Consider the following 19,852-nt stretch of genomic DNA (forward strand, 5'->3'; position numbering starts at 1 on the left):
TACACGCCGTGGTGCTACTTTTCTCTGTGTGTCTGTGTCCCGGTGTGGGTTGGCGTACCCCGATGGGGGCACGTACCACCACCCCGGCACTGTTGCAATTTCTTTCCGCAATTTATGATCCCGCCGGCGGCCATTCCCAGGTTTGTTTTTGTAGTTGTTGTTGTTGCGGAAAACTGTGGCGCTAGCTAGAGAGTTCTTTGAACTCTGTGCTTCCTCCCCCCGCCTACTCACCTACCCGGTCGCGTTGATATCGTGACACATTTCTTTCTTTCGCCTTTCTTTGCTGCACGCTTCACCGCGGAAGAGACATGCGGTACAGTGCGCTGCACTGTTGAACTATCGTGCATGGGGTCAGTTGCAAAAACGGGGCGTGTGTGTGTAAAGTTGAATGTTTCTTACTTTGTGCTTTTGCACCTTTTGTGCGTTTGAATGTGGGCTATAATTTAGAAACATTTATCATATACATAGTTCGTTTAATAATCACCATTATCGGGTCAGAAAGCATAAAGTATAGGTGAGGAGGGTGTCTTTTTTTGCAAGCATATGTAATAGTATATACTACTATTGTATCAGGCATACATACATCAACACTAGGAATAGAATAAAAAGCTTTTAAAACGTATTTCGTGTGTAAACTCAAATAAAATAAACAAAATGTCCCCTCGACTAACAAAAGCACTAAGGGTCCAGATTTTCAGACAGTAAGAAAATCTGCAACATTACTGATAGAAAAAAAAGCCATAGCATTACAAATTGTATAATTTAAGAACGAGAAAAAACTCGATTGATATGCGAATTGAACTCACGACGGATGTGTTACCAAGAAAGTCACTTCTTGACTGAACCATCGGGAGCAATGTCTATGTTTGCAGCAAATGTTCAATATAAATTAAAAACTACCCAGAATCATGTGAAGATGGTTAGATAACTTTTTGGCATTTGTTTAAGTTATTCTCTAGTAAAAGGGACTTTGTTATCAAAGAACGCCTTTAAATATTGATTTAAATAAGTATTTTTCATTCAGAGTGTATTGAGTTTGCTTGTACATGTTTTTTACTCACACGGCTCTAAGCATGTCAGGTAAACATATTATGCTCGCAAATAGAAAAAAAGTATATTTCAAAAGATTATTAAACTCTATAGAGTATTAGTATGTTTATATTTTTGGCAATTCCTTGAACTGTCTTGGGAAGTTGGTCTTAAAACGTGTGACCAAAGCGGTAAATAAAACATCCAAAAAAGTATAAACAATGATTTGCCATCTTAACAATTTACGTACTAGCCTTTCGCATGCTGTCTTCAAATCCCAAAAAAAAAAGAAAAAAAGTCTGCTCCCAAAACTGCTTTATTTCCACGCGGATGACTCAATAGTAAATGTGTGGCACACCTTTCCGGGCGAGCGCGCCATCGCCATATTTAGCGCAAACAGTGCACCATTAGACGGCGACGAACGCGCACTGTTGCAGTGTTGCCCTTTAAACCAAAGCTCCCTTTCTCTTTGCAAATGCACCCGTCCGCCCACCCTCCTGTGCATCCTGTGTGCACTGGGACGGGGATGTTTCGCCCCCCACACCCCTGTGAAAGGAAAAGTTCAAACAACGAACCAAATCTGTCGTGTGGCGTCGTGCCGCAAGAGAGTTGCGGAAGTAAAAATTTGCATCATACCGCCATCATCAGTTTGTTTGGCGCCCTTTCTTTTCCACCCCCTCCCTTTGCCCTTTTACTATTGGCATTTTGTTTCGATTTATTTACCATTTTCTTCTGCACTTCTTGAGGGCTCCTCTGCCATTCGCGGCACATAATCGATTCGTTTTAGAGTGTAGGTGCTATGCAATTATTGGTCGCACTTTCTGTTTGCGATGCATGTTGTTGGGTTGGGGAGTAAAAGTAGCAAATGAAGCCGATTACTATCTCCAATTTTGCAAGCGGGATGCAAATGAAAAAAATAAACCTAGCTTCAACATTCGCCACTAACACACACTCAGTCTTACCAAAAGTGTTCATGCAATATTTTAATTCGAAAACATTTGCTCCTCTTGCTCCTTTCACAGCCGTGCGGTATGGCCGCGTGCCGAAAAAGTCACGCGAGGCGGGCAGCTGCAGCGAGGAGAACATGAGCATCTGCGTCAACTCGACGACACCCGCCGCCGGTCCGCAGCACGGCAACGGATCGCTCGGAACGAGTCACAGTGCGAACGGCACCATGCCCACTACCACTACCAGCACGCTCGGCAGCGGCAACAACGCAGGCAATAACGCTAACGCCACCATCGGCCACAGTAACGGCACGCCGTCATCGAACGCCAGCATGGCCGCGAACAGCTGTGCCGAGATCAGCACGTCCACCGGGACGATCCTGCCCGACTCGCTGACATTTACGCCGCCGGAGCTGTCCGTGTACGATATCATCCAGTGCATTGCGCAGGCCCACCGGGGCCACTGTACCTACACGAGCGAGCAGGTGAAGGAGCAGAGCCGAGTGTCGCTGCTCAACTACAGCGAGAAGCACAACGTAAGGGAATGAGAGTTTGGTGGTTGTAAATAGTGTTTTATTAACGTTTTTTGTTTCACTTCTGCAGCCCCTGGAATCGCTCGAGGATCAGCGGATCTGGCTCTGGCAGCAGTACGCGATGCGCATGACGCCGGCCGTCCAGAGGATTGTGGAGTTTGCGAAGCGCGTCCCCGGATTCGGAGAGTTCCTGCAGGACGATCAGCTGATTCTGATTAAGCTAGGGTTCTTCGAGGTGTGGCTAACGCACGTGGCACGCGCCACCAACGACAGTACGATCACGTTCGACGACGGTGTGTACATCACCCGCCAGCAGCTGGAAGTGATCTACGATGTAAGTCGGTGGCTTAAAAAAGTAGTGATTGTTAAAGTTGGCAAAAATCTGGAGTCGACTCCGATCCGACTCCGATAAATGCTGAATCTGGAGTCGCCCGGAGTCATCCGGAGTCGGAGACGTCCGTTGTCGTCCGGAGTCGATCGGAGTCGGAGTTGTTCGGAGTCGTTCAAGACGTCCGACTTCGAAATCGGCTGGAGTCAAAGTCGTCCGGAGTCGGCCGAAGTCGGCCTTCGAAACAAAAGCCGGTACACTGAGAGCACGCGCAGAGTGAGAGACAAAAACACAACGAAATAAAATGTCTGATCACAAGCATATTAAACCATACGGCTCCTGTTGACTCCGACCAATTCCGATTCTGGTCGACTCCGATCGACTCTAGACTTCTTCGAATGACTCAGACACCGATCGGCTCCGGAAGACTCTGATCGACTCCGAACGACTCCGAACGACTCTGACTCCAGATGACTCCGAACGACTCCGAACGACTGTGACTCGGGACGACTCCGAACGACTCCGGACGACGCCGGACAACTTCGGATGACTTAGAACGACTTAGAACGACTTCGAACGACTCCAAACGACTCCGAACGACTCCGAATGACTCCGGACGACTCCGGACGACTCCGGGCGACTACGGGTGACTAAGACTCCGGGCGGATCTAGTGGTTCCATTTTGCCGGAGTCGGAGTTGGACTAACAGTAGCCGGAGTCGGATCGGAGTCTTGGGTGCGCTCCAGAGAGCAAATCACTATAAAAGACAGAGAGAAAGAAGAACCATTTTTGATTAATAATATTTCCCTTCGTTTTAGCCCGAGTATGCCAACGCACTGTTTAACTTTACCAGCGGGCTAAACAGCTGCTGCCTGAGCGACACCGAGATCGGCCTGTACTCGGCCCTCATCCTGCTGTCCGACCGGCCCGGTCTCGTCGAGACGAAGCTGATCCTGAAGACGCGCGAATGCATCGCGGAAGCGCTGCGAGTACAAATCACCCGATCGCGGGCAAATAACGGCATGGGGGCGCTGCAGATTATGCCCGCACTAGAGGCGCGCGTCCACGAGCTGCGCATGCTGGGCGAAAAGCACTCCGCCCATCTGGAGTGGTTCCGGACGAACTGGAGCACGATCCGGCTGCCGCCCCTGTTTGCGGAAATATTCGACGTGCCCAAGTGTGAGGAGGACTTGCAGTAGTGGCGATGAAAGGAGGAGAAACAATGCCGTGAAAAAAGAATGCCCCTTAAATCTCGTAAGGCCACAAAGAGGCAATACCATGATGAGAACCAGTGACATCCGTTACACACATCAGCATATAGGCAAGCGATATTACCAGATGCATAAACATACTATTGAAACACATATCATGCATATTGATGTGAATTGTTCATCCCCACTACACTACTATACCCCCATATTTCCCGACCAGTTCGTACGACCAGATAAGACCTGTGTTAGATTAGAGGGCCCGCAGCGATGGCAGATAAAGCAATAAGGCGCAGAGAGCGGTAGTCGGTGCGGTCTGATAAGCGCAAAACCAGTGCAACCGCAGACAATGTTCGGTTTGTTGGTGTACGATGATGTTACATGATAGCATGATAGGAATTTTAAGCTAAACGGGTGGTACAGGATACAGACCGACAAAACGGGGAGGGTAGAACAATACAGTGGCCATTAGATGTAGTTCTATTCGTTTGTGTGCTCTCCCCTCACACTCCCTTGAAGTGAATCTCCCTCTCTCTCTCTCGATGTGTGCTATCTATCTACCACCTGTTTCCGGTTGTTTTTACCCCATTGACCGCGAAGCAGGCAAGATGTACTCGAGCAATATCATAGTAGCAATAGGCAGAACAAGTTACTAGGCACGTAGCACTAGCGAATGTAGCGTATCATGTTTTACAAGTACAGGGCTGAGAAGGGAGGGTTAATACAAGAGAGAGAGAGACAGATAGAGAAAGTATAGCTAAACAACAATCATCATCACAACGTTCCCTTCAACCTCTGGAGATCTCCAGAGGAGGTTGCCTGTTATTAGTAGAACAAATTGAGACTTTTTAACGGTTAAGTAAAACAAAAAAACTGGTGCTGTAATTTAAAAAAAAACCCGATACTAATTTTAAGCGAGATGTCCCGTGACTATATCCCTTATACTACTACTACTACTAGTACATCTCGGTAGATACATTAGAGGAACATCTTTCCCCAACTTTTCGCTGACGGCACTTTACGGCAATCAATCAATCCCTTCGATTCGTCCATCGCCATCATCGTCGAAATGAGTTCGATTGTACCACTGACGGGGTGACGCGATTTGCCCAGCTTTTTCTGCGATATAATAATGGGTTGTTAACACAATAACGATATGTTAGTGAAATCGGAGAGAAAGAGTTATTTTTTGCTCTAAATCCTATACAAGCGCGCGCGCGCGTTACACTGTCTGCATGTGTGTGTGTGAATCATTTTAAAGAGGCATTTGCTGAATTAGTAAAGCAGTAAAAACCACACACCACGTGGCATTCGTACTCTATTTATCGATTTATGCTACTGGGTCGTAAGGAAAAGGAAACCACACTTTTAAACTGCACAGTGAAGTGGTAGTAGCAGTCAAGCAGAGACAAGACTCTCCCTGTGGGATGACGACGATAGACAATGTGAGAGACTACCGATTTAGCTATATTTGAAACTTAAAAAGTAATGTGAAGATAACGTATACATCTATACAACGTATACATATTTTGTTACGCATATTGTTGCCTTTTTTATGATTAGCGTTAGTTGAAATGCTGTTTAGCCGAATTTATGAACCCCTTTCTCCCCCGTTTATTCCTTATATTAATCTCGCATCTCTTAAGGTAGAAAATGGAAATGGAAAAGGATTAGCGAAAGGAGTGGACACTTTTAGGCTTTCTTTTGGATAGATTTCGCGACGGGAATCGTTGTGTTTTGTTAAGTTGTTTCTCTATCCGTGCGCAAACGTGTGTCATTCGTGTTATAGTTTTGCAAATCAAAACGTTTTGTGCATCTTTTCAGTGCAGAATATTATTTTCAAAAAAGGAACCTGGAAAGTTAAGATTTAAAAAAAGACAAAACAAAACGGCCATTCGTTGGAGGTAAGCGTGTAGGGAAAAATGGAGAAAAGATGGAGAAAAAAGAGATGAAACGCATATGCATAAAAGATGCTGCTACTTAAGAAGTAAACGATGAATAAAGTGGACATGTTTTAGAGTTACTACAAGCAGGTTCATATCCGCTCCGGCAGGTAGAAGAAACATTTGGCCTCTTTAGCAACAACATTTATTTAACAGCAAACACGTGGTTCGCTTGGGTAACGATATTGCACATCTAGTTGGCTGCGATAGTGTTGCCACTGGTAAGTACAGTAACCAGTAAACATGGCATTCGATTCGTGGAGGAAGATCTGCTCCTATTCCATTAATCTCTCGGCTCGGGATAGTACTGTGTCAGCGTCTGTACCACCTTATCGGCAAGTTCCTGCGTGCTAGCGCACAGTACCCGCCGGGACATCAGATCCAGTGGACCACCGGCCGGATCCAGACAGACACCGCCCGCTTCCCGCACGAGCAAATCCCCGGCCGCAATGTCCCACGCGTGAATGCCAAACTCGTAGTTAAAGTCTGCCCCGCCGAGCGCCACCATTGCCATGTTGAGCGCCGCAGAACCAAGACTGCGTAGTCTGGCGAACGGGACAGTGAAAAAAAGAGTGAAATTAGAGTTCATTCGCAAGTCACACACACACACATCCAACCGCTTACCCATGAATCTGTCGCACCAGCTTGCCGATGTTCTCGAGCACGACGCGCGTCTTGTCCTCCTCCCGGGACGTGCCGAACTCGGTCGTCGCCAGGGCACGCTCGAACGCCGTCTCACCAGACACGCGTATCGGGGTGCCGTTCAGAAAGGCGCCCTTGCCCCGCTGCGCGGTAAACTTCTGCCCCACGATCGGGTTGTAGATGATGGCAATTTCCGTCACCTTGCCGACGAGCAGTGCGATCGAAATGCAGGAGTGCGGGAAGCTGTGCACGAAGTTCATCGTACCATCGACCGGGTCGATAATCCAGGTAGGCGCGTCGGTCAGCTCGGCCTTCTTCCCTTCGCTTGTTTCCTCCTCACCGATAAACCTTTCAAAAGGGGACGGTAATCTTTTCAAAATTAAAACACTCGGAAGCATTTCCCCCCTTTCCCCTTCCACTTACTTGTGGTCCGGATATTTGGCCGTAATTCCTTCCATCAGCATGCGCTCCACTTGTTGGTCGGTTTCGGTCAGCAGATCGATATTGCTCGATTTTTCGACCACGCGCTTCCGCTGGGAGTTGCGGGAAGCGATTAGCTAACCAGGGAGAGGGGAAAATCAATTAAGCTAAACCTTAGTTTTTCATCGCAACAGAACGAAACTCTACTTACACTTCCAGCAGTTTCCACCAGCCCGAGAACATGCTCGTAACATTCGTCCAGGTTGAGAGCCATCGTGGTTAGGTGGAGGAAGCTCTATGATATCTTTCTTTCACACCAAAACACACCAATCAATTAGAAGGTCTGTCCCTCTCGTCCACTGCCTATTGTTTACTCTTCGCGAGCTTTACACGGACTGAGCCAATTTCCATACGCCAACAGTGCAGGAAAGAAGTGGACGTGATGTAGGAGCACACTCGGGACGGTTCGGAAATTTGTTCGGGTGGTTTCTTCCACTTATTCTTCTGCTCTATTTTGTGGTTTGTTTTTTTCGCTATGTTTTCTATGCTTCCATATGCAAACGTTGCTTCTAATTCGTTATCACAAATGGTGTGGTTTGTTGGTAAACAAACACGTCAAAGTGACAACTGCAAACTGGAAGCCAGGGGTGTAGAATTTATTTGGACTGTTATACAGTTTGTGGAAAAAAATAATAATTAATATTAAAAAATACTATCAGTTTCAAATAATAATGTACATTTTATGTTTTGAGGTAGAGAACAATGCAATCAAAATGTACACACTTTTGTAAAACACTTTGAAAGGGCGAGAGTAGTTTGACACACCTGCAATTCGTACAGAAAGCGCCAAGTGCAAACTGTTATACAAATGCATGCATGCAATGTGTAAATTTGAAACAAGGTTTCTTACATGAATCACAAAAATCATAAAAATACATTTTTGTTATTCACCTTACCTTCTTCAAGACGCTCGGTGCTTTAGTTTACCCTCAGTAAAAAAAAAAACCTTTCTTCGAAGGGACAATCGACCTGGACGGGAGAATCGAACCGCTAACCGCTCTTGTAGGAGCCAGCTTGTCCATACACAGACAGCTGATAGCAAATTAATTCAAAATACACGGTTTTATGGAACTAAAGCTTGCGTTACAAATAATGCACTTGTAAAACCACTGCATGGCTATATTCACGTGGTACAGTGCTGGTTGCATTTTAGCGATAGCGCATACAAACCACCGTTGACAAACAAAACTAGATAAGGAGTTGTTGGTTATGGTATCACATTGCGGTTTGGTTAACATCGACAAGCACTACTTATCAAGCCATTTAGATTACAACAACTATTAAACCAACTTTCAAAATTTAATCTACAAGCAGGCCAATAAAAACGAAAAAAACATGAAAAGCTACACCCAATTATCTTTTTTTTTGTTTTTGCATAACATTGATATGTTTTCGCCATATATATATGTAGGTATATTTATTCCAGTATCGAGTTTTCCGTCCATCAGTACAGTGAGTTGATATTTTTTTGGTTTAGTTTCTTTCAATTATTTGTGTTATTTTTGTTTTTTTTTTTTGTCTAGTTTTATCTGGAATGAGCACTAATTTCTGCAAGTTGTACCAACTTACGAGTATGAACAACACAATGCAGCAAAATGTCCTTAAATGCCTACGATCGGCACGTTACAATGTTTCACAATTACTCCTCCCCAAACCCAACAGTGGCGCTCTTGTCGTATTGCGCGACTTTCAAAAGTATACACGATTAAAAAATGGTCACCGCCAAAAAATGGGACGAGATTTGAGCTGGCGAGCAGTGGCCACGCTTTCTCTCCCTCTAAAGGATCGGTTTGATGGTGTAGGCACGCTACATGATATGTATCGTTTTGTGTGTGTGTTTTTTTTTTTGGGCGATGATATGAATTGGCTCTCGAAAAGGGACAATCCCTCCTCACCAATTCGATGGCGACCGGGTCGAGAAGAAACCTTAAGTTTTTATCCCCACAAAAGTCTAAACAACGGATAATAGGGCGCACCCCGTAAGCTGTGCCCCATCCAGAGAACAAGTAGTCGCTACACAGTTTTTAACAGTTGATAAACTTCTAATACATTGTATAATGAGTGGGTAAGAGCATATAGATTATGATTACATACTTCAAATGGTTGTTTTTTTAGTTTTCCTTCACCAAAAAGGGAAAGCTTCCCGCATTGGAGGAGGAAAATGATATGTGTTGATTTAACTTTTTTTTTTGCTGGTATCAGAGGCCAACCTTGAACCCTTTGGAACACCTTTCTTGCATCTCTCTAACCGCTCAAAGGATTCATCATCGTGTGGCGCGTAAGTGGGGTAAGGTAACGGATGTGTAAAATGTGATGTTCACCGGATGGATGGATGGTTTCGGTATGCAAAGTGTTAGCGGGTAGTAGCGTGCCTTCTAGTAGACAAGCGTTGTGAGTGTTTATTTGTGATAAAACTTAAAATTAAAAACGGGGGAAATAAACACAAATTAGCAGCAGTAAAATGGAAATAAAAATGATTAACTCAACATCGCCATGGTGTTTTTTCTTCTCCTAAGTGGGGTTTGCCGTGTGCGCTAATCGCTAACCACAGATCCACACACACCCACAGAGAAACTGGGAAAGTGAAACAGAGAAACTGCTACCATCTAATGATAACGCTGTGTGCGCTCTATGAGTTTGAAGGGAAAGGGTTTGAAGCTATTTGTCTACCTTTGTATGTGTATGATTGTGACTCTGTGTGGTATGTGTATGTGTAATTTCGTTGACTTCTTCCCTACATCAGATTAATGCTTCGCATTCTAATCCCCCAACTAACTGACCTACTTTCGGTAGGTCCACCTTTCTTTAGCTGCGTCCACCAACACGTGTTCATCGCTCAGCGACATCCCTAACAACCCTTACTCCCTAACCTTTATGTGTTTATCTTCTGATAACAACTGTTACTTTTCTTCATTCAGATTCTCTTTTCTCGTTCATTGTTAAATAGTGCTTTTAATGCATTAGTATGTTTTTTTGCCTTTCCTTTTATCCTGACTTTAAATTTGAAGCAAACTTATTTTACGTTGCATCTTTTTTTTTTCAAGCGATTTCTGAGATTGCGTAACAAACGATAAGCGGGGATGGCAAGCCTTTGCCAAAATGAGCTCACAACCCACTGCTCCGTACCACCGTCCCTAGTAGCAACATTTAATACTAAACAAATTAAGCCTTAAACTGGTTAAGAATGGCAATAACAGCTACTTAAATCTTATCTGTAGGTGTATGAGTTTTTCACCGTCCAAATCAGCTTAACAACCTATCCATACAACTAGGCGATTCTTCCAGCATGTTATGCAAATTCGAGCTGCCTGATGATACGCCAATAGTGATGACGGCGACGACGCGCCTTAGGTCCTGGGTCACTGGCGGCCGTCCTGGGCGTCTTCTTGCAACTCGCTAAGCATATAATGCCCTGTTGTTGACCCTCTGCGGCCCATTCACATTTTGTTCCCCGATGTCCAGCATTAGATTGTGTGTGTGTGTGTTTTTTTTTCGATTGTATACCGGGTGCATTTAACCGGGTTGTACATCCCTCTCTTTAACGCGCCTATTAGTTGATGTATGTACGCGCGGGACGAACAGGCAAAACAAGAGACAAAGGCCCGAAAGCGTGAAAAAAGCTATCCTTTTCGCCCAATGATATACCCCCATAACACCTCCGTTTTGAAAACCGTTTTTCCTCCTCCCTAATCGCACTCGCACACACTTTGCTAAGCTCTGTCGCGATTGAACGATTTGTGTGTGGTTGCTCGTTGATTGCGACGCGGAACGACAACCACGGCACTACTCAAACTGGCTAAACTGGGGGTACGGTTGCGATTTGTGGGCTTTAGTGGGCCGGCCGGTTCGCAAACAGCTGCTCGATGATGGCCTCGTCCGCCAGCGTGGACGTATCGCCCACATCCCGATCGTTGACGGCCACCTTGCGCAGCACTCGTCGCATAATCTTGCCCGAGCGCGTTTTCGGCAGCCCGGGCGCATGCTGGATCACGTCCGGCTGCGCGAACGGACCGATGCGCTCCCGCACCAGCACCTTCAGCTCGCTGATGAGCGTTTTGTCGAACGCTTCGTTCTGGTTGGGCGTGATGAAGCAGTACAAACATTCGCCCTTGACCGGGTGAGGTCGGGATACGACGGCCGCTTCCGAGACGCGCGGATGCTCGGTCAGCACCGACTCGACCTCCGACGTGGACATCAGATGGCCCGACACGTTCAGCATGTCGTCAACGCGCCCCGTCACCCAGAAGTAGCCGTCCGCATCGCGACGTGCGCCTTTACGCCGAGAGAGGAAGAAAAGGTTTAATTAATTACGTGTTTCACGAGCCTAAGAAATTGCTTCAAAACTCACCATCACCCGTACAGTAGTATCCATTGAACTTGGAAAAGTACGTCGATTCGTAGCGCGGATGGTTGTTGAAGAGCGTGCGCATCATGCCCGGCCAGGGCTGGGAAAAGACGAGATAGCCTTCACCTTCGCCCGTAATTTCCGTACCGCTTTCGTCCAGCAGCGTCGGTTTCACGCCAAAGAACGGGAATGACTGCAATGCGATTCAGAGTGTTATCTACACCGTTTCCAACCCTACCCAAAACCTCATACATACTGCAGAGCCAGGCTTCATCGGTGTAGCGCCCGGCAGCGGTGTAATCACGTGTCCGCCCGTCTCCGTCTGCCAGAAGGTGTCCACGATCGAGCAGCGCTCCTTGCCGATCACGCGATAGTACCAAAGCCACGCTTCCGGATTGATCGGCTCACCGACACTTCCGAGAACTCTGCATTAAGGAAAGCAAATAGAGCCGTTTTTTACTACTATCTATGAGTCATCAAAATCCCAATTTGTTTTACCTAAGACTCGATAGATCATGCTTCAGCACCGGCTCGTCGCCAAACTTCATCAGCGACCGGATCGCGGTCGGTGCGGTATAAAACTGCGACACCTTGTACTTGTCGATGATCTCCCAGTACCGGTCCGTGTCCGGGAAGAACGGCGTGCCCTCGAACATGACCGAGGTGGCACCGTTAGCGAGCGGACCGTACAGCACGTACGTGTGCCCCGTAATCCAACCAATGTCGGCCGTGCACCAGTAGATATCGTTCGGCTTGTAGTCGAACACGATCTTGAAGGTCGTGGCCGCGTACAGCAGGTAGCCGGCGGTCGTATGCAGCACACCCTTCGGTTTACCGGTCGAGCCGCTAGTGTACAGCATAAACAGTGGGTCCTCGGCCGACATCCACTCCGGGTAGCAGGCCGGTTCGGCGTCCTCCATCTCCTGGTGCCACCAAAAGTCGCGTCCATCTCTCCATGGGGTCTACAACGACACACAAAACAATGGAGTTACAGATAGCTGGCATAGGCGCGCTCAAAAAAAAACTTACATCGAACGAACCGTCCCAGTCCTCCTTGCCCGGCGTGACCCGGTTAATGTGCGACACGACAATGCACGTCTGCACGTGGTGGCCGAGCTCTTCCGCCTTGTCCATCGCGGTATCACAGATGTCCTTCAGGTGCAGGATCTTCTCGCCCCGCCAGGCGCCGTCGGCCGTGATCAGCACCTTCGCCTGGCAGTCGTGCATGCGCTCGGCGAGCGAATCGGACGAGAAACCGGCAAACTTCAGTCGAGGCAAAATTTGGAAAGGGAAATTGGAACAGATTGTAGTTCAAGTTTGCCATGCTTTGGTTTGGTTTGGTTTCCCTTTCTTACCACAATCGAGTGAACGGCACCGATGCGTGCACAGGCCAGCATTGCAACCGGCAGCTCCATGGTCATGGGCATGTAGATTGACACCCGGTCACCCTTCTGGACGCCGTGGCTCTTTAGCACGTTCGCAAACCGGCATACCTCCTCGAGCAGCTTCCTGTACGTCAGCCGGCTGTAGTCATCGGGATGATTGCCTTCCCTAAGAAGATGGAGATAGAGAGAGAGAGAGTTAAAAGAGACGTATATGCAGAACAGCTGGTGGTCATGTGGTATGATAAGAAAGGTTCGTTCCGGCTCTGACTGGTCACGATGTCGTTGGGGAGGGAAACTCCCTCACTGCACCGGAGAGGTCACTTCAGCTCAGATCAGGAATGATAATTCTCCCACTTTTGAGGCCGGTTTCATGTCCCGTCGACCTTCCCGCCAGTGAACGTCGGCTGGATTGGACATTCACTCTGTTTGACAAGCGAATAGTGGCGTCAATCGTCAACCGTACTGTTTCCTCCACGTTTGTTTAGCTTCGCCTCCCGTAAGGTGAAGTGGTTCTGTTAGGTTCTGCCTACTGCCTTACCTAGGTCATTTATGCAAAACAAGAACGGCGTGAACGGCGCGCTGTTTGACGTCAACGACACCTTTTGCCCAAAAGGGGCCCATTCGTCGTACTTGGGAATCGTACATTGAACGTGGTTGGAGCAATTTGATTTCAAAGAAACACAACAAACGTACTGTTATGTCTAATCATTGCAAAACTCCCTCTTTCCCATACCTTAGACACGGCTCTAACTTCCATACAAACGTGATCATGCGTTTATTGGAGGTCATAAAAGAAAGTCAAAGCTACCTCACTACCGTTTTGATTGTGCCGCTGCTCCTCTTCATCGACCGCTCCCTGTTACGGGTGTAATCTCAGGTCAGCCAAGGTTGACGGCGAAGGCAATTGGTAACAGTGTATGAGCAACAAAAAAAAAGTAGGCGCTCGCTACTTCCCGAACTGCATGTCGTATGATTTAACAATTAATAGATAATGGACAGATAACGCATTTTTTGCTTTTTTTGGATTGTGGTGACGGGGCAGGGGGAAATCGCACAAATTGGCCACTATCACGTAAGCCCAACACGTTCCCGGTGTGCATGCTAGGCGGGCTTTGGCCCGCTCGATTACATCCACCGACAAGCGCTATTAAATAAATCACAACATCTGCGCTTTACAACACACAAAACGTGTCTGGAAGTGATGAATTGTTCATACTAACAAACCCCTTCGCTTAACAATACCTAAATAGCACGTGTTTCTTTAATGAGCTTCCATGATGCAAAAATCTAATATCCTTACACATCTTACTTACAAAACAGAACCACCCAAACTGGGGCGTTTTGTTAGAAGGCAGTCAACAAACAGCGGTTGGCGGTGGTAGCCCAGAAACCACTCGTGTACTTGCATTACAGAAGTAAGGGCATGCACTTGATTTGGACATGCCTGAGTGGGCACTTGGGCGCATTATCATTCTTCTAACATTTTCCCTTTGTCACGTGCTTGATTCGCTGTTCGCGTGCTTTTGCTCTTCCTGCGGGACAAAAAGGAGAGGAGAGAAGGCTTCCGGCCCCAAACGTTGCTGCTGCTGCTGCTTGATGTTTTGCCGATGGCGTTACAGGCGCGCGCGTGCTCTCCTTCGTTTGTCCCTGTGACGCGCACTTTGCAGCATGACCTTGTGCTGCCTGTAGGTTCTCTTTTTGCTTGTAGAATTCTTTTTGCACGCTTTGAAATTAGAAGAAGCGAAGAAAAAACTCCCCTATAACCAACACACCGTCAGTGAAGATGCTGAAAGCTTGGCAAGCATTCAAGCGTGAAGCGTTCAATTAACTCCACACGATCAACAAATAGTAAAGCTCACACTACGAATGACGCAAAAACGTCGCCAAATCCACTACCAATGTTGACAGGGGGTTGTGCGTCGTTTTTTCTGATTTTAGCGTTGCAAAATTTGAAGCTTTACGTAACTCGCTGGATATGACAAGTTCCCCGGATGGTCCGCGGACTGTACGCGCGTCAATAGCTCATAAAATCTTCAAACCGCACACTCGACCGGCGTCGTGGCCGTCGTCACTCAACGTCAGCGACAGTCGGCTCATAATCGGCATGTTAACAAATTGAGCCCGCCTTTCCCTGCCTCATGGGTAATGGATGAGGCTGTGGCTGACTTCAATCGATCGTGTCGAGCCTTTGGATGGTGTTATGTACTTTGACAATCAGCTAGAGCAGCAGCAGCGGGAGTAGACAGCGTGCGGACGTGCGCATTGGGAGCAGACACTCTTTTTGTGGCGTTCTTGATAAAGTGGAATGACTCAACAGACAGCGAGGAATAGGAACGGAAGAGAGATTTTGGATTTAAGTGCGTGTCCATAGATCACGAGGGACAAGTGGGGCAGGTTCTATGTTTAATGTTCGTTCCCTTCACCTGTTGATTGTATCTTGTAGGCTAGTAGGCAACCTCTCCCTTCCGATCGTGTCCCTTTCGATGGTCACTGAATGGCTCTCAACTGTGTTCAACATGTTTGTTTCTTTTTTTCCCCCTTCTTCCATCTCTAGAATGCAGCTGCAACCGGATGCAATGCAGCTAAGAATCGTGCCGAATGCATTGCGTTGCATCGAGTGTTTCGAGGCCGTCTCTCGGAGCGATTGTTCTTGCCAGATGTTCTAGATTTTTTCTTCTGAAGGATGCAATTCGACCGGTTAAGGAGGTAGTGTCCAAATCTCTAGCAGGCCTCAACGAGCTGAAAGTTCTGTTGAAAACATTCTGCGAAATGTAAAACACTGGTAAAGGTGCTATTTTTAAATCCGCTTGTCCTTCAATATTCTAGCCCCGTGTCTGGATAGGTACTGGGGCACTATTTTTATCTCGTTCCCTACTCGTGCCATTGAGATCGGGCGGAGATTTTGGACAAGAATTGTAAAGTACTACAACACGCAGCAGTGGCGGGGAACCTTGCTTCTAGAATGTCCGGAAGCTTTCAAACCTACATTTGGATTGGATGTGGAGCACACAGTTCATGTCATTACTACCACCACACATCACCACCACCACCTTGCTTGTATGCTGATATAGTGACAGTAGTAATAGTAGTAGTGGTAGAAGTACCTGAAGAAGTACACTTTTCCCGGCACGTTTGGAGGAGGTGTCTTTGACTTGAACTTTTGCTTCCTCCTCCCCATCGCTCTCCTGCAGGTGGTGCGAAGCAGTTCAAACGACTACCGTTCGGGGTTTTTAACTGTTGGGGGGCCTGGGCTCTATTACACAGGCAGAACACCACAGGCAGAGCTCACACGCTTAACCTCGCGGTGCGGAGGAGAAGCGAATTAAATCGACCTGAATTAACACTCGCCGTTCCTTCCATTATTCATCGTTCCCGTGGACCCGTGCGGTCAAACCGCACCTCGATACTGAGCGGCACTCGGTTCGATAACTTCACCGCGCGACCACTTTCGAGAAGTGCTGTGTCCGGAGCGGGTGCAAAGACGTGCATCGAAGATATCTCCCCAACATTCTACGTCAATATCTAGAGCTTCTTGGGACGATCCAGAGTACGGCCAGGTCGGTCGATTGCACCTAGAATGGTCAAACAAACGTGCTAATACGTAATTCGTAATTCCACGAAAAAAAACCCCAAAAGAGCCTACGCAAAGTGGAGAAACACACACAGAGATACGACAAATGGTATGAAAAAATCGATGAATCAAATTGACGTAAGCCCTCTCTGCGTACTGCTGCAGGTGTTGTTCTCTTTCGTCCTGCACCGTAGGGGCGCCTGGTTCTTTTCCTGCGGTTTTTGCTTCCCAGTCCACCCAGTTCCGACCTTCGATTCTTTCTCCCCCGTCCCACGTGCTGGTGACCTTCTTCTTCGATTCGAGTGTGTTGTGTGCCCACAACATTCGCGCTCCTGCTCCATAACACCCTCTGCGCACATCCTTTGCGTACACTGCGGGAGGGAGGGATTGGAAGGACTCCCTAACAAAGCACCTCTCTCCCATTGGCCATTCCTTTATCTATTGCCATCTCATTCGTTCGTTGCTGGTTTCTGGAGCAGCGTTGCATCTCACTCGTCAAAACTGCATGTAAACTCCCCGCCCTCTACCCCCCTCTCATCTGGCTGCAGGATTACACCAAAGGTTACATAACGTCACGAGGATAGCTTCCCACGGCAGAGCCTACTTCCTTACCAGTAGTAAGCGACGGTATCGCCGAGCCCGTTCTTCACGTTGCGATCCAGCAAGTTGTAGCAAATGTTGGTCGAAGCACCCTCCATCCACTTCACGTAGATGGGGCCCTTCGAGATGTCGAAGTTGTACGAGAAGAAGTTCTTCGGATCGTACGGCGTCTCCCAGTGGAACTGCTTGGCCACATTGGCCCAGAACTGGCCCGGATTCTCCAGCGACTGCTGGTAAAACTCGCGGTACTGCTGCATACTGTTGATGTACGCCTTGCTGGCGACATCCGGATGGGGGTTGAAAATCTTCTCCGGTTCCGACGGCATGGTGTGGTGGCTTTGTTTTTGTTGCACTGGGTCACAAATTCACACTACAGAATACTCCACTTCAAAATCCACTCTGATGGGTCTGTTTTTTTACGGTTTCTTTTATTTTTTATCCACACAGCAATGAACGGACACGGGACACGACCGTTCACACGACGTCACGCGCGTGTTTGCTGGGTTTCCTTTCACTAACCGAACCAAACGACTAGCTGCTACTGCTGAACCGTTCGTTAGCGTTGTTGCAAAAATTCGTTCCACACGGAGAGAGAATTTTCCACTTTTCCACTCACACACTCACACTCCGAAGCACTGAAGAGTAGTAGGCCGTGGTTGGGAGTTGGACCAGAGGGGATGGGGTGTACAACACACGAGCGCAGTGTTATTCGGTCTCAGACAGCGCGCATATGATTTCTGTCACTTGGATGAGGATGGGGTATGCTAGGGGGGGGGGTCAATTTTTGGCGAGTTTTGTTTTCCCGTTTTTCACTTTTCTCTCGCTCTCACAAAAATGCGTGCGTACTATTTTCACCCAAAGAGCGAGATAGGGAGAGGGGATCCCTTTTCCACTGGTTTATCACTGGTACTTTGCCTCCCGTTGGCCCGTACAAAGGCAGGAACAATCGCACCACACACACGCGCGCACACTGGTACACACCACACGATTTCCGGCGGGCGACTTCCACGAAACGAACGGTTCGAGCGGCTTGGAATGAATGAGCGTTACCATGCCGCGCACCGAGAGCGTTATACAGGGAATTCGCACACGGTAACGCATACACTTGCACACAGCCACACAGCACAGGCGGCACATCGCGCGACTCGCGATTGCGTGCGTTCTCGCGAGAATCGCCCGCTCACTCTCTCGCTCTTTCGCATGCGCTCTATCGCTGTTTGGTGCTCTCGCGCCGATGGTGCGCGCTATCTCCTTCACTCTCCCACTCGAATGTGGTGTGTTTTGTTTATCGTTTAGCACACGCTGCCGCTACCGCGTTGTCAATTGTGTGGCCGCGCGTGTGCGTGTGTGTGTGGCTGTTTCTGCTAATTTCCAACGAAGCGATATTTTGACAGAAGAAGCAAGCTGTCGGATGATGTTGTTGATCGTTTCTTTTTTCTTCTCGCACGCGCTGTTCCCTTATTCACTCTCTCTCTCTCGCTCTTGCTTTGGATAACAATAGGAAACGCATTTCCAACGATGCAACAGGTACATGTTGTAAAATGCGAAAAGGGCATGCGTAATACCAATGGCATTATTGCGCGTTGATTTCCAACCAGGCGATTAATCAGTTTCGTTGGTGGCCATCTATCGCAATCGAATGTTTTTGAGGGCGACGATTGTGTGTTTTTGCCTCATTTTCTGCAGAAGCAATCGTACACGGAGATAACACAATTTTGTCGTTTATCTGTTGTTGTGTTGTTGTTTCTTTTTCTCCTTCTTCGTTTGCGAAGTAATTGTCATTGTGTTTCCGTTTGCGTTGCTAATATCGCTCCACCTTCGTTTTTGTGACCGGCTTTCCCTATCCATTACTCACCGCTGCCTGTCATGTGTGATTTCACAGTCTCAAAGGCAGGGAGCGAGGGGGGGGGAACGCGTGACCTTACCGCGGTAGGGCAACGACCAACATTTATGCGCAAACGTACGCAACTTCACGCGCGGCTCGGTGTACTGGATTTCGTCCAAATTCGGTCAAGTTGCATGGTAGCAAAGTCAGCCCTTTTTGATGAAAGTGTGCCACCGGCACCGGCCTGAGTGGGAGGGTGTGTGGGGTAATTTGTCATGTGCCAATTTTGTGATAAGGTGTGCTATCATCCCCCTTATGCCCATCTGCTTGTTCAATCGTTGTCGTACATAATGCACACAGCTTTTCCGGGCTCAGATGTGTTGCTATTTTGGGCGTTTTTTTTTCTCTTTCTCTAGAAATGAGTGTATCGGCTGTGGGGATATCTTTGCGCTTGATAAGCTTCATATATTTAGCAATGATGCACAGTAATTTCGTCATTTTCAAGGTAATTGTTTGGTGTGACCTTTGGAAGGCGGTTGATTAAGTGTGTTCTAAATTAGAAAACAAAAGTCTGCACGTACACGTTTTCTTCCTTCTTCGTAGTGATTATGATTCAGTAGGTTTGTTAGTATCACAATTAAATTATATCCAAAGACAGAAGCTGCTATAGATTTTTTTAAGTAATAATGAATTAAAAATCAGTTAAAAAAATGTAATTGATCTGGGTCTATATTAGAATTGAACCCAAGACGGCCACGACGTTGAGCACGTCCATAAGACAGCTGTGCCATGGAAATGATGCAACATATTTCTATCTTCAATCTCCTCGTGCTTGGTTCAAATCCCGAAGTAACCAGGTCTATCAAATGATGCATAAATCATCAAATTCTTCTTGCTCTACTGATTCCTATCTGTTTTTAACAGAATTGGAATATAAATAATTAGTGTAAAACCACAAAAGAGACTTTGCAACAACAGAGCAGACACCATCAATCACCAAACTACTTGATTAGGTC

At 47.2% G+C, this 19,852-nt stretch overlaps 3 protein-coding genes across 6 annotated transcripts in view; 1 reads left to right on the forward strand and 2 right to left on the reverse strand.

Annotated features, from left to right (window-relative positions):
* Positions 1-6,096, forward strand: part of LOC121593166 (ecdysone-induced protein 78C) — a 32,904-nt gene extending 26,808 nt beyond the window's left edge. For all 4 annotated transcript variants that reach the window (XM_041915301.1, XM_041915302.1, XM_041915303.1 and 1 more), the window contains 3 exons: positions 2,052-2,512; positions 2,580-2,843; positions 3,656-6,096. In XM_041915301.1, coding sequence (XP_041771235.1) covers positions 2,052-2,512; positions 2,580-2,843; positions 3,656-4,036 — 1,106 coding nt within the window. In that variant the 3' untranslated portion in view covers positions 4,037-6,096. The remainder of the gene's footprint in view (positions 1-2,051; positions 2,513-2,579; positions 2,844-3,655) is intronic.
* Positions 6,097-6,116: 20 nt separating this feature from the next.
* On the reverse strand, positions 6,117-7,657 carry LOC121593167 (inositol monophosphatase 1). The gene is made up of 4 exons (XM_041915305.1): positions 7,262-7,657; positions 7,054-7,187; positions 6,613-6,978; positions 6,117-6,533 (listed from the first exon to the last, which is right to left on the reverse strand). Exons 1-4 carry the CDS (start codon positions 7,322-7,324, stop codon positions 6,272-6,274), a joined length of 825 nt encoding a protein of 274 aa, XP_041771239.1. The 5' UTR covers positions 7,325-7,657; the 3' UTR covers positions 6,117-6,271.
* Positions 7,658-8,499: 842 nt separating this feature from the next.
* On the reverse strand, positions 8,500-18,077 carry LOC121592408 (acetyl-coenzyme A synthetase). Its single transcript, XM_041913824.1, has 7 exons — positions 17,024-18,077; positions 12,811-13,006; positions 12,485-12,718; positions 11,954-12,417; positions 11,712-11,880; positions 11,459-11,648; positions 8,500-11,382 (listed from the first exon to the last, which is right to left on the reverse strand). The coding sequence occupies exons 1-7, from the start codon at positions 17,335-17,337 to the stop codon at positions 10,940-10,942; spliced, it is 2,010 nt and encodes a 669-aa protein (XP_041769758.1). The 5' UTR covers positions 17,338-18,077; the 3' UTR covers positions 8,500-10,939.
* Between the last annotated feature and the right edge of the window lie 1,775 nt (positions 18,078-19,852).

This window comes from Anopheles merus, chromosome 2L, assembly GCF_017562075.2.
Source record: "Anopheles merus strain MAF chromosome 2L, AmerM5.1, whole genome shotgun sequence".
In the NCBI taxonomy this organism is placed as follows: domain Eukaryota; kingdom Metazoa; phylum Arthropoda; class Insecta; order Diptera; family Culicidae; genus Anopheles; species Anopheles merus.

Excerpts from the sequence above, each read along its gene's own strand:
- LOC121592408 (XM_041913824.1), bottom strand. The coding sequence starts at position 17,337 with ATGCCGTCGGAACCGGAGAAGATTTTCAACCCCCATCCGGATGTCGCC. Across the intron at positions 13,007-17,023 it reads GATACCGTCGCTTACTACTG|GGAAGGCAATCATCCCGATG; the intron begins GTAAGGAAGTAG and ends CCATCTTCTTAG. Across the intron at positions 12,719-12,810 it reads GTGCCGTTCACTCGATTGTG|TTTGCCGGTTTCTCGTCCGA; the intron begins GTAAGAAAGGGA and ends CCTCGACTGAAG.
- LOC121593167 (XM_041915305.1), bottom strand. The coding sequence starts at position 7,324 with ATGGCTCTCAACCTGGACGAATGTTACGAGCATGTTCTCGGGCTGGTG. Across the intron at positions 7,188-7,261 it reads TGGTGGAAACTGCTGGAAGT|CTAATCGCTTCCCGCAACTC; the intron begins GTAAGTAGAGTT and ends CTCCCTGGTTAG. Across the intron at positions 6,979-7,053 it reads GCCAAATATCCGGACCACAA|GTTTATCGGTGAGGAGGAAA; the intron begins GTAAGTGGAAGG and ends CCCTTTTGAAAG.